This window comes from Carettochelys insculpta, chromosome 6 (genome assembly GCF_033958435.1).
Source record: "Carettochelys insculpta isolate YL-2023 chromosome 6, ASM3395843v1, whole genome shotgun sequence".
Classification (NCBI taxonomy): domain Eukaryota; kingdom Metazoa; phylum Chordata; order Testudines; family Carettochelyidae; genus Carettochelys; species Carettochelys insculpta.
The window spans coordinates 122024130-122037674 of NC_134142.1; the positions used below are offsets into that span (position 1 = coordinate 122024130).

General features: G+C 59.7%; 1 protein-coding gene across 1 annotated transcript; it reads left to right on the forward strand.

Moving 5' to 3' along the window:
• Positions 1-4123: 4123 nt before the first annotated feature.
• On the forward strand, positions 4124-7581 carry GSTP1 (glutathione S-transferase pi 1). The gene is made up of 7 exons (XM_074996091.1): positions 4124-4233; positions 4328-4366; positions 5056-5162; positions 5477-5564; positions 6674-6777; positions 7071-7178; positions 7333-7581. Coding segments are annotated over exons 1-7 (636 nt in total). The 5' UTR covers positions 4124-4232; the 3' UTR covers positions 7522-7581.
• Positions 7582-13545: the final 5964 nt, after the last annotated feature.

Sequence of the window (13545 nt, forward strand, 5' to 3'; positions counted from 1 at the left end):
CTCTGACGAAGCGGTTCTTTGCCCAGGAAACCTTTTGTCCCACAAAAGCTCATCACCTCATAAGTTATTTTGTTAGTCTTTAAAGCGCTGCTGGACTGCTTTTTTTGTTTTGATAGTATATAGACTAGCACCCCTCCCTCTCTGTTACTATTCAATGGGGAGTTATCCAGCAGGACGAGATCACATATGGTTTGCGATTTAGGTGTGAGTTGTTCATTGCTGGGCTTTTAGGACATTCACCGTTTAGTGACAATAATCAGGAGGGGTTTTTTAAACTGTGCAATTGTAGCGTTGGGAGCTACAAAGACGTCCTTAAAGAGCCACATGCGGCTCCGGAGCTGCAGGTTGCAGACCCCTGGCTTGGCCCATATGAAATGTGCCCTAATAATGCCAGAATGACACCGTGATGAACTTTGGAGTGCTGGGTCACAGTCGGCACTTACCCCCAATCCAGGCAAAGGAGTAACAGGAAGAGAACATAAGAACGGCCATACTGGGTCAGACCAAAGGTCCATCTAGCCCAGTATCCTGCTGCCGACAGTAGCCAATGCCAGGTTCCCCAGAGGAGGTGAACCGAAGACAACGATCAAGCGATTTGTCTCCTGCCATCCATCTCCCGCCTTCGACAAAAGGCTAGGGGCACCGTACCTTACCCCTTGCTAATAGCCATCTATGGACCTAACCTCCAAATATTTATCAAGCTCTTTTTTAAACTCTGTTAGAGTCCTGGCCTTCACAGTGTCCTCTGGCAAGGAGTTCCACAGGTTGACTGTGCGCTGTGTGAAGAAAAGCTTCCTTTTATGAGTTTTGAACCTGCTGCCCATTAATTTCATTTGGTGTCCTCTAGTTCTTATATTATGCGAACAAGTAAGTAACTTTTCTGTATTCACTTTCTCCACACCATTCATGATTTTATATATCTCTATTATATCGCCCCTCAGTCTCCTCTTTTCTAAACTGAAAAGTCCCAGTCTCTCCAGCCTCTCCTCATATGGGACCTGTTCCAAACCCTTAATCATTTTAGTTGCCCTTTTCTAACACCAATATATCTTTTTTGAGGTGAGGAGACCACATCTGCACGCAGTACTCAAGATGTGGGCATACCATAGTTTTATATAGGGGAAGTAAGATATTCTTTGTCTTATTTTCTATCCCTTTTTTAATTATTCCTAACATCCTATTTGCTTCACTGACTGCCGCTGCACACTGCGTGGATGTTTTCAAACTATCCACTATAATTCCAAAATCCCTTTACTGATCTGTTGTAGCTAAATTTGCCCCCATCATAACGTATGTATAATTGGGGTTACTTTTCCCAATGTACATTACTTTACACTTACCCACATTCAATTTCATTTCCCATTTTGCTGCCCAATCACTCAGTTTGCTGAGATCCTTTTGAAGTTCTTCACAGTCTGCTTTGGTTTTGAGTATTCTGAACAGTTTGGTGTCATCTGCAAACTTTGCCACCTCACTGCTTACCCCTTTCTCTAGATCATTGACGAATAAGTTGAACAAGATTGGTCCCTGGACTAACCCTTGGGGAATCCCACTAGTTACCCGCTTCCATTGTGAAAATTTACCATCAAGAGAAGCCTCAATGTTGGCCGTACGGCACAGTGAACACGGCACAAGGAATTCTGCGTCACGTTGTATCAGAATGAAGGCAGAGCATCTATCAAGGCCATGGAAACCTGTGCTGAGAAGCAGGGCGAGTGATGAAGGGAGATGGGGGGGGGACACTGGCCACATGACCCCCAGCCCAGGGGGAAGGGCCAGAACAATACATCCCTACCCCTGCTTCGCCTTCTTCCTGGCTTTTCCCTGTTCTTGCTCTGCTCTCGCCTGCCTCTCCCCGCTCCTGGGGGACAAGCAGAGCAGGGGCTGGTGCCGGCAGCAGGGGTCCCTCCTGGGGTTCCCACTAATTTTTCCCATCCAAGGGTGGAATAAATTTTGTTCTGCGCACGGAGGCGCGTGCGGTTGTGCACCATTTGAGACACACACCGGAGGCGCTCTGCACCTGAATCCCTCCTGGGCGGCCGCCCCAGTGCTCAGCTACCTGGGAACACTGGTCCATCCCACTATACTCCCTGGCAGCTCGCTCTGCGCCCCCTGACATATGGCAGTTTCCTTTGAATGAGCCTGGGACTGTCCCGCCCTTCCCCCCAGCAATGTGGCCAGGGGAGTGGAGCGGGCTGGGGCCACTGCTCAACTTCCCTCGCCGTGCTCCAGATTACGGCTGCCGGCACCGGACATCTCTGCACTGTCAGCTTTTGGCCAGTCCTTTGCCCTTCCCACCTCTGGCGTTTGGGGCATGTGCTCTCTTCCCACACATCAACAGTGCTTCGAAGTACAGGCTGTACCTCCCTCATCCAGCCGGCATCCCCAGGACCTGACTGGTGCCGGACGAGAAAATTTGCCAGACCATGGCAGGTCAATATTGCCAAGCAGCATTACCAACACTTCCGCTGCTTACTGGGCTCTTGGGCAACATTTGGGGCAAATTACAGCTAAATAAGAGCACTGACCACTGAGAGCCGGGACTGGTGGCTGTACACAAACTTCCTGGGACCACGGGAAACTTGGCCACATCCCTGATATGTGGTCGTCCGGCGAACTAACATCACGCCGGATTACGGAGGTCACCAGACGAGGGAGTTCCGGATTCGAGAGGTTCCACCCCATAACAATCCCCGTCTCCGAGTGCCACAAATGAACTCCCCGCAGAGTGACATTTGCTCTCCCGGGTGGGGCTGACCTACACAAAAGGAAGGTCTCATCAGTCTTCAGTTACCAAGCGCGTGGGCCAGGAGGACTCGCATGTTGCCAAAAGTCCGAAGTGGCACAGGGTGTTGCAGGAATGCACAACTGCTGTGGGGATGTGGATTCTCTGGGGAGAGGTAACAGCAAAAGCATACGCCCAGTTCCCTCCAAAGCCTCTTAAAGAGGGTCCTGCAGATACAAAGGCGATGTCCGCGTTCTCCTCTGCGCTGCAAATCTGACCCACAGATGTGGGCCCCTGTGGATATCAAGCTGACACCTGTGAATGTGCAGGTTCTAGATCAGGGGTAGGCAAGAACTGGGGGGGTGGGGGTGCTCCAAGATTTTGGAAATGACACTTTTCTCCAGAGGGGGCGTGGGGCCTGGGATGGAGTGTGGGTGCAGAGAAGAACTGGGGATCGGGGACTGGGGCGCAGGAGAGGGTGTGGGATGGAGCCTGGGTGAAGAAGAGGGCTGTGACCTTGGGCAAGGGATGGGGGTGCAGGGGAGGGTTCTGGCAGGGGAGCGGGAGATTGCAGGAGGAGGTGCAGAGTCCAGGAGGGAGTTGTGACCTGGGAGGTGGGGAGGGGAGAGGGTTTGGGTGGTGACCTGGGGCTGGAGTACCGGAAACAGGCTCTGGCAGGGAGGTGCTTATTGAGGTGGGTCCTGGCCACATCCCAGCAGGACGCTGAAGTAGGCTCCCTGCTTACTCCACCCTCCACGTGCCTCTGTGTGCTACACATCCCTGCCCGCCAGGGTGAGAGGAGACTGCAGGCTGTCCCCGCCCCCAGGCCAACCACGGCAGCTCCCATTGGCTGGAAACTGGCCAATGGGGTGCAGAGCATCTCAAAGGCACTACCAGCTGGTTTGAGCAGCCTGGGGGTCCTGGCAAGGCAGGTTGGCTTTGACCCTCAGGTTGTATCTCGCCAGCTCCTGTTCTAGATCCCAAATTTGCACGCAGAGCCACACACGTAGCTGCAAAGATGAGCTGCGTCTTGCCCGCCCGTGGGAAGGGTTATTTCTGTACCCCTGGATTTGCAGGGCTCCACTCTTAAAGCCAAGGGCGGATTCAAAGACCCCAGAATGAACCTGTTTATTGACATCTCTCCTGCTTAAGGTTACGCTCAGGGGCTTGCGGCTGTCAGTCCAGCTGGGGGTTGTATCACCAGTGAAACTGGCGGGAGAAAGCTCCCCTTGAGAATGGCTTAGCACGAGACAGGTGGGTGCCTAAGGGCACCCAGTCGGCGCTGCAGCAGCCTCCAGGAAAGGGGTGGGGCCTGGGGGAAGGGACGGGGGTGGGGCCTGGAGGGGGGAGGGAAGGGGGTGGAGCTTGGGGATTGGAAGAGGGGGCAGGAGGTGGGGCCTGCCCCTGTGCTTTTAAGCCCCTGTGTGGGGGGTGACTCAGCACATTGCCAGCTCCTGTTCGCTCAGGATAAACTCTTGCTGGTGCTGCAGCTGCAGGGGGAGCAAAGAGTGAGTGTGAGCCTGGAGTGCTGGTCTCTCCCCCCCCCCCCCGCCCCACACCTGCCCCCCATGTCCCAGAGCGCTAACTCTGTTCTCTCCGCAGTGCCCGGGCCCTTCACCATCACCTACTTCCCCGTGCGCGGTGAGTGTCGGGGACCCCTGGGCACAGCCGGCTGGGGCTGCCCCTCACTCCCGACCCGCAGCCCCTGCTAGCCCAGCCCTGCCCCCTCCCCGCTGCTCTGCCAGTGCCCCTCACTCCCTACCTGTAGCCTCCTGCAGCGCTTGGGGTCCCCCTTAGCCCCTGTCCCACTTAGCTCTGGGGTTGCCCAGGGGGCATGGGCGGTGGGGGGCTGTCCTGTCCTGTCCGTGCTCTAGGGGGGCTGGGCGCCCGGGGGCTGCCTGTGGGGGTCGCCCGGGTGTGTAGGGGCTGGAGACGGGGGGCTGGGTGGTGGAGGACGATGGGGATGCGTGTGCCCGAGCAGCTGCGGGGGTGTGTGTGCTGGAGGGGGTCTTTCTGCACCCTGGGGAGCTGTGTTGGGGGCTGTCCCTGCCTTGGGGACGTGGGGGGGGGGCGCTGGCCGTGCCCGGGGAGCTGGTGGGGGGGGCGCTGGCCGTGCCCGAGGAGCTGCGGGGGTGTGTGTGCTGGAGGGGGTCTTTCTGCACCCTGGGGAGCTGTGTTGGGGGCTGTCCCTGCCTTGGGGACGTGGGGGGGGGGCGCTGGCCGTGCCCGGGGAGCTGGTGGGGGGGGCGCTGGCCGTGCCCGGGGAGCTGCGGGGGTGATGGGGTGGCCGTGCCCGGAGTGCAGCGAACGAGGGCCGTCCCTTGGCACAGGGCGCTGCGAGGCCGTGCGGATGCTGCTGGCCGACCAGGGCCAGGAGTGGAAGGAGGACGTGGTGACCATGGAGGTGTGGCAGAAGGGAGAGCTCAAGAAATCCTGTGTGAGTGAAGCCATGTGCGATGGGGCGAGGGGACCCCACTGAGGGAAGAGATCCCCGGCTGGGGGAGTTGAGGCCTGTGACCTTGTGGGGTGGGGGGACCCCAGAGGATGTGGGGGGCCACAGCCCCATGACTGGTGGGGAGCAGCTTGGGGACCGGACCCATGAGGCCTGGGGAGGGGCATCCCGGCAGGGGGCTGGAGCGCTGGGTCCAAGTCCCCCCCCCCCAGGGCTGTCTGGTCCAGCAGGCTGTTGCCCCATGGCCTGTGTCAGTCAGAGACTCAGGACCCCTCACTCAGACCTCCTGCTCCCTGCAGGTGTTCGGGCAGCTGCCCAAGTTTCAGGACGGAGACTTAACCCTGTACCAGTCCAACGCCATCCTGCGGCACCTGGCCAGGAGCCACGGTAGGGCTGGGGGAGGGGTGGCCACACGGGGGGGGAGGGGGGGGCAGGCCGCTGGGGGGTGGCTGCCTGCACAGGAGGTGGCGCTTCTGTAGCAGTGCTATGGGGAAAGGAAGCCAGGGGGCAGGGCTGGGTGTGTGGGTCGGGGGGACTCACGCCTGTGGGCGGTGCTCTCGCTCCAGCAGGGCTGTATGGGGGGTGGGCAGGGCTGGGTGTGTGGGTCCGGGAGCGGGTTTCACCCCTGTGGGCGGTGCTCTCGCTCCGGCAGGGCTGTATGGAGGGGGTGGGGGCAGGGCTGGGTGTGTGGGTTCGGGGGGGCTCACCCCTGTGGGCAGTGCTCTCGCTCCGGCAGGGCTGTAAGGAGGGGGTGGGGGCAGGGCTGGGGGTGTGGGTCCAGGGGGGCTCACCCCTGTGGGCGGTGCTCTCGCTCCGGCAGGGCTGTAGGGAGGGGGTGGGGGCAGGGCTGGGGGTGTGGGTTGGGTGGGGCTCACCCCTGTGGGTGGTGCTCTTGCTCCGGCAGGGCTGTAGGGAGGGGGTGGGGGCAGGGCTGGGTGTGTGGGTTGGGGGGGGCTCTCCCCTGTGGGCGGTGCTCTCGCTCTGGCAGGGCTGTAGGGAGGGGGTGGGGGCAGGGCTGGGTGTGTGGGTTCCGGGGGGGCTCACCCCTGTGGGCGGTGCTCTCGCTCCGGCAGGGCTGTAGGGAGGGGGTGGGGGCAGGGCTGGGGGTGTGGGTTGGGGGGGGCTCACCCCTGTGGGTGGTGCTCTTGCTCCGGCAGGGCTGTAGGGAGGGGGTGGGGGCAGGGCTGGGTGTGTGGGTTGGGGGGGGCTCTCCCCTGTGGGCGGTGCTCTCGCTCTGGCAGGGCTGTAGGGAGGGGGTGGGGGCAGGGCTGGGTGTGTGGGTTCCGGGGGGGCTCACCCCTGTGGGCGGTGCTCTCGCTCCGGCAGGGCTGTAGGGAGGGGGTGGGGGCAGGGCTGGGTGTGTGGGTTCCGGGGGGGCTCACCCCTGTGGGCGGTGGTCTCGCTCCGGCAGGGCTGTAGGGAGGGGGTGGGGGCAGGGCTGGGTGTGTGGGTTCCGGGGGGGCTCACCCCTGTGGGCGGTGGTCTCGCTCCGGCAGGGCTGTACGGGAAGGACCAGCGGCAGGCGGCGTTGCTGGACATGGTGAACGATGGGGTGGAGGATCTGCGCCTCAAATATGCCCAGCTCATCTACCAGAACTACGTGAGCCAAAGGCCAAGTCTGCCTCGGGAGGGGGGTGGAGGTGGGGCAGCTCGTGCATGGGGACAGGCCTGGCCGGGAGGACGGGAGTGGCGCCTCTAGGATGCAGCCTGGGCCCTGTAGCTGTGAGGACAGCGTGAGTTTGCTGCTCAGAGGGCGAATGGGGATGTGGGTCCCCAGCACTGGGGCGGACCCCCCCTGTGGTGTCAGGAGGTCTAGCACTAGGATGGGGGGCTGATGGATGGGCCTGGTCATAGTAGGGGAAGCGCAAGGCCCTGACACCCTGTCTCCTGCAGGAGAACGGTAAGGCAGCCTACATAGAGGCGCTGCCAACCCACCTGCGCCCCTTTGAGACCCTGCTGTCCCAGAACCACGCCGGCAAGGCCTTCATCATCGGAGATCAGGTGGGTGTGTTTGGGGGCCCCCCAAAGTGGCTGGGGTGTCTGTCCGTCATGCTGCTTCTAGCCCAGGATCTCACTGTCCCTCGCCCCACAACAGATGGGTCTCAGCAGCAGCCTGGGGGCATGGCTGTGTGCTGACCCCGCCCCCTCTCCCCAGATCTCTTTTGCAGACTATAACCTGGTGGAGCTGTTGCGGAACCATCTGGTGCTGGCACCCGGCTGCCTGGCCTCCTTCCCTCTGCTGGCCGCCTATGTGGAGCGGGTGAGCGCCCGGCCCCGCCTGCGCACCTACCTGGAGTCAGCCGCCCACCGTGACCGGCCCATCAATGGCAATGGCAAGCAGTGACCCTCCTGCACGGCTGGAGGGGGTGTGGCCTGTGGCACAATAAACAGCGCCTGGACCAGCTTCCTGCCTACTGTTATGGGGGGCATTGTGGGTGTGGGTGAGTGGGGAACGGGAAGGTGCGCTTAAGGATGAGAGAGGAAACCCAGCTCATCACTGCAGTAACCTTAGGGCTCTGGGTGCTGTCCCGGCTTGAGGGTCATGCTGGAAGCTGGGTTTTGTGGGTAACAATGGCTGCTGTCCAAGGCGAGGTGGCGGGGGGGAAGGGTGTTACCCAGGCACATGGGCTACCTCATCCCAAAGCCCCTGGGCTGCTCTGCTCTGCGGTGTCCCAAGAGGGGTGCTGCACCTGGGGGAGCTGCAACCACCTTTGGGGTGGGACAAGCAGGAGTCACGGGGGACAGCATAGGGGTGCGGCCATGTGCTGACCCTGCCCCCTCTGCACGCAGGGGTGTGGCCATATGCTGGGCCCTCTCTCTCAGTGCAGGGGTGTGGCTGTGTGCTGACCTTGCCCCCTCTCACATCATGGGAGAGTGATATCCACCACCTGCCCCATTTTATCAGGCTTGACTTGATTGGGGGGGGGGGGACAGGCTGTGCTGCCAGGTGTGTGCCCACAAGCACCGAGACACCAGCCCTGAGGCCTGGCAAACTCACCTTGACAGGGGAGCCCTGGCTACTCTGTGGGGCTCAGGCCCCCAGCCTGTCCGCAGAGATATGTAGCAGCATTTTCACACCTGTATCACAGCCCTGGCAGGCCCCAGGGCAGCTGGCCGAACTGAGGCTTAAAGCATCAGTGGTGCTGGTCAAGTCACAAATAACAAGCCTGTCCCAAACCTGTCCCTGACTTCACCCCAAACTCCTTCACCCGACAGCTGTGTCTCTCACTTCCTTCTGTCCGCACTCCCCCACTACCTCCCAGCCCAGTCCTTCCTTCAGCCTTGTGGCTGCGAGGCTGAGAGAGCCTCCCTGGGGGCGCTGCCTGGTCGGGGCTGTGCCCTGCTAACTGGATTGCCCAGCGCTTCCCACGGTTTTGTTTTCCACTGATATGGGTTTGCCTGGATGGTCTTGAATGAACTGCTCAGGCAGGTAAGGGCCCTCCCTTCCATGCCTGCAAGGGGAGCAAACTCAAGCCTGTTCCCCCAAAAAAAGGGCAGCCTGGAAAATCTAGGGGAAACTGAGGCACACAGGGGCCTCATGGAAAAAAAAATTACAGAGAATTCTAACTTGGTCCCGTCTCTCTGTTTTCACGGTGAGCTGCCCCTGGGCAGGGCTGAGCCAGGCTGGACACCCGGGGGAGGGTGGGGAAGGGTAATGGTGACAGATGTAACCTGGGCAGTCTCTCTCTATGTGAGCGGGGCCCCTGCTGGGACAGGCCGGCCCCCACTCCCTGGGCACGTGGTCAGTGCTGGGAGCATGGGGGGAACAATTTCCATAGCAGGGCTGGTGCCTCCCCACCAGGATCCCATCAGCCCGGCCGTGCCCTGTGGCCCAGTCTGTAGGGTGCTGTATCTCCCCCAGCCAAATACGGGACATTGGGAATGACCACCATCCCAGCCAAAACGGGCTGGATGGTCGCCCTGTCTGGTGTGCCAGGAATAGGGCTGCTGCCCCGCCAGCGAAGCTCCTGGCTTCCCCGAACTGGGGGTGGCAACATGTTCCGCCGGTCCAGCTCCCGGCTGCCCCAGCTGGGGGAAGCCAGGTAACTCCAGCTCCAACTCCCCTGTGGCCACGGTTCATCCTCCCCAGCTCCAACCCCCCAGTGGCTCCATATCCAGCCCACCCAGCTCCGGCTCCAGCATCACCTGGGGAGCGGAGCATGAGCAGCGGTCGCACCCTGGGCTGACTCTGGAGCACGAGCTGCACAGCAGAAGTGTCCTGGGCAATGCTAGCAACTTGCTGCGGAAATCACAGACGCCTGCCCGTGCCTGACTGGCAGAGCTGCGTCCCAGCCCAGGCCAACGCTCCTCCCAACCGCACTGGCCTGGAGACCTGCCGTGGGCCATGCTGGGTGAAGGCGCTTGCGCCGTCCCGGCTGGGCTGGGGCAGTGGGAACGTACCCAGGAGACTCATGTGCTGCTGGGTGGGGCGTACATTAAACAGACCTGCTGGCAGCTTGGGCAAGGGGCAGGAAGGAGGCTGCAAGTGGGCACAGAAGAGCTGCAGGGGGGGCGGGGAGGGCAGCCTCCATATTGCAGCTGCTGAACCCTGCTCTGCCGTGTAAGGGCCTGGCTGGCCCTGGAGGACTCTGCTCCAGGGCAGGAATGTGCTGAGCAGGGAGGACACTGAGGCAGGGAAATGCACCTTAGGGTTGTGGCCAAGCCTGGGCCGGGCAGTTGTGCTACTGAACAGCAGGCCTGGTGGAGACAAGTACGCAGGGGCTGCGGGTCTCTCTGGAGACAATTTACCAGGAGCCCGGATGGCCCAGCCCTTCAGCGAGTTGGGTGTAAGCTATGGGGTGCAGGGGCTGTTATGAGCCCTGGGGCTGGAGTGCTGGACAGGACAGGCTTCTAGGGCCGGGGGACCCCCAGACTGACACAGGGCTGGGACTCTCCTTGGGTTCCAGAGGCTTAAGCTGCCTGGGACCCCTGCAAGTGGACCCCTGTGATGGAGTGGGGAGAGGGGGGGTGTGACAGGCAGAGCAGCTCCAAGCGGGTAAGGACGACCCCCTGGGGCTGTAACCTAAGCTGGCAGGTAACACCTCTGACCTGACCAAAGCGCAGGGAGGAGCTGAGCTGAGTTTGAACGGGAGGCGGCAGGTAGAAGCTGCGGGGGGAGAGAGTTGGAAGGAGCCAGCCTGGCTGGGGGGAAGCTACACCCCAGATGGGGCACCCCTCAGGCTGCTCTCCCCAGGATGGGTTGGAATGACTGTCTCTGCCTGCTGTACTGACACCTCTGTGCTGAGCTGTGCCTCTGGCACCTAATAAACTTCCTGTTCTGCCTGCAGATGGGGTGCAGAGCTTGGGGACCCCTGAACCCCATCACACCCCCAGGACTCCAGTGCGTGGCCCAGAGGCAGAGGTGGATTAGGATCCTGGGCTGGAGCAAATAGGGGGACCAGGCCCTGTCCTTCAGCACCACAACCTGTGCCTCTATGGCCCTGTCCGTGGCCCCACTCCCATTCCACCCCTTCCCCAAAGCTCTGCCCCCAGGACCACCCCCTATTACTCCTTTCTGCCCCCCTCCCCCAGGTCACCCCCGAAGCCAAGAGCTCCTCCAGCTCCAGGGCCACAGTGGGAGGATATTTTTCCAGGGGCCCCAAATGGGCCGGGACTGGGCTAGCTGCCCCCTAAATCTCCTTCCGCCTCCCTGCCGTCCAGGCATGGGCTGCGGGCTTTGCTCCGCCGCATCTGGCTGGGTTAAAACACATTTTACCAAGAGCTCTTGATGGCAGACACAGAAGACCAGCTTCAGAAGCTGCTGGATCGGTTCTCCAAAGTGTGCAAGGACTTCGGGCTCTCCATCAGCCTAAAGAACACAAATGTACTTGCTCAGGACGTTGCTGAACCTCCATCAATCAGCATCGACAACTATACGTTAGAGGTCGTCCACGAGTTCGTTTACCTCGGGTCCACCATCGCTGACACCCTGTCGTTGGAGTCTGAGCTAAATAGGAGGATCAGTAAAGCGGCCACAACTCTGTCCAGACTCAGCAAGAGAGTGTGGAATAACAAGCTGTACGCTCACACCAAAATGCAAGTCTACAGAGCCTGCATCCTCAGCACCCTCCTTTATGGCAGCGAGACTTGGACCCTGTACGCCCGCCAGGAAAAGAGGCTGAACGTCTTCCACTTGCGCTGCCTCAGGCGCATCCTTGGAATATCGTGGAAGGACAGAGTGACCAACACCACCGTCCTTGAGCAAGCTGGAATCCCAACCATGCACACCCTCCTCAGGCAGCGGCGGCTCCGCTGGCTTTGCCACGTCCACAGGATGAATGATGGAAGGATCCCAAAAGACATCCTGTATGGCGAGCTAGCCTCTGGCAAAAGACCTCCCGGACGCCCCCAGCTGTGCTTCAAAGATGTTTGCAAGAGAGACCTCAGGGAAGTAGACATCAAGCCAGACAGCTGGGAGGAGCTGGCAGACGATCGCAGCAGATGGAGGCAGGAACTATACAAGGGCCTTCAGAAGGGTGAGTTGAGGATCAGACAGCTAGCAAAGGAGAAGCAAGTGCACAGAAAGCACAGCAAGGACCTGCCAGACACCCATTACATATGCAACAGATGCAGCAAGGACTGTCACTCTCGTGTGGGTCTTCACAGTCACAGCCGATGCTGCAAATGAGGATGCCAAACGGAACTACGAAGGGCGCAATCCACAGTCTACATAGACTGAAGGATGATGCTGCTGCTGCTACTACTACTTGATGGCACCAGCTCAGGGTCCCAACCGCCTCACTGGTTGCCATGCCCCCAGCAGTGCCAGCTGTGTAGCTCCTCTGCCATGGTTCAATATTTGCTGCCAGGTCAACAGAGGGGTCAGAACCATGCTGAACCCCCAGAAACGCATCTGTTGGAGGGTGATTTCTCCCTGAGCTCCTTCCATCCAACTCTTAATCCATTTAACAGGGGCGTTTTGGATAGCGCTAATGAGTGAATCTGGAGCCGAAGGAAAGCCAGGCTCTGGTGCAGAGCTGCAGAAGAGAATGGGGAGGGTTACAGGGGACATCAGGGGCTTAGAGGCAGGGCTGGCAGAGCGAGATGAAAAGGGATCATAGAATCCCAGGGCTGGAAGGGGCCTCAGGAGGTCATCGAGTCCAGCCCCCTGCCCAAAGCAGGACCAACCCCAACTAAGTCATCCCAGCCAGGACTTTGCCAAGCCGGGACTTGAAAACCTCTAGGTATGGAGATTCCACCCCCTCTCTAGGCAACGCATTCCAGTGCTTCACCACCCGCCTGGGGAAACAGTTTTTCTCAATATCCAACCAACACCTCCAACTCTGTAACTTGAGACCATTGCTCCTTGTTCTGCATCTGCCACGCTGAGAACAGCCTCTCTCTGTCCTCTTTAGAGCCCCCTTTCAGGAAGTTGAAGGCTGCTAGCAAATCCCCCCTGGCTCTTCTCTTCTGCAGACTAAGTAAGCCCAAATCCCTCAGCTGCTCCTCATATGTCGTGTGTTCCAGCCCCTTAATCATTTTTGTTACTCTCTGCTGAACCTTCTCCAATGCATCCACATCCTTTCTACACTGGGGGGCCCAGAACTGGATTCAATACTCCAGATGTGGCCTCACCAGTGCGAAGTAGAAGGGAATAACAACTTCTCTAGATCTGTAAGAGAGACACAGCCGTGCTAGTCTATATACTATTAAAACAAAAAAGCAGTCCAGTAGCACTTTAAAGACTAACAAAATAATTTATTAGGTGATGAGCTTTCGTGGGACAGACCCACTTCTTTAGCCCATAGCCAGACCAGAACAAACTCAATATTTAAGGCACAGAGAACCAAAAATAGTAATCAAAGTTGACAAATCAGAAAAAGATTACCAAGGTGATCAAATCAGAGAGTAGAGGGGCAGAAGGCAGGGGGGAGGGGAGTCAAGAATTAGATTAAGCCAAGTAGGCAAAGGAGCCCCCCTAATAAATTTTCACAACACTTTGGAAAGAGAGGCTGCTGAACTCTCTTTTATATTCAGTTTGGACACATTAACACGTGGTTTGAACTGGGATGGGAATTTTTTAGGCCTTGAGCACCGAGCAAATTCATCCTGCCCCTGGGGAACGCCGGAGATAGGGGCAGGAGCTGGGGGCGGGGCAGGAGCCGGGGGACGGGCAGGAGCTGGGCGCGGGGCAGGAGCCGGGGGACGGGCAGGAGCTGGGGGCGGGGCTGGGCAGGAAGAGGGGAGGGTGAGGGGCTGGGCAGGGACGGGGGAGGGGCAGGAGCTGGGGGGCAGGGTAGGAATAGGGGAGGGGGAAGGGCAGGAATTGGGGGGGAAGGGAAGGCGCAGGAGGACCCCCACGGGGTGACGGGGCAGGAGCGGCGCGCCCAGCCCCACATGGAACCGAGACACCCGTCGCCCGCCCCAG

Coding starts and splice junctions, on each gene's coding strand:
- GSTP1 (XM_074996091.1), top strand. Junction 4,367..5,055: donor CACCTACTTCCCCGTGCGCG/GTGAGTGTCGGG, acceptor CCCTTGGCACAG/GGCGCTGCGAGGCCGTGCGG. Junction 6,778..7,070: donor AGCTCATCTACCAGAACTAC/GTGAGCCAAAGG, acceptor TGTCTCCTGCAG/GAGAACGGTAAGGCAGCCTA.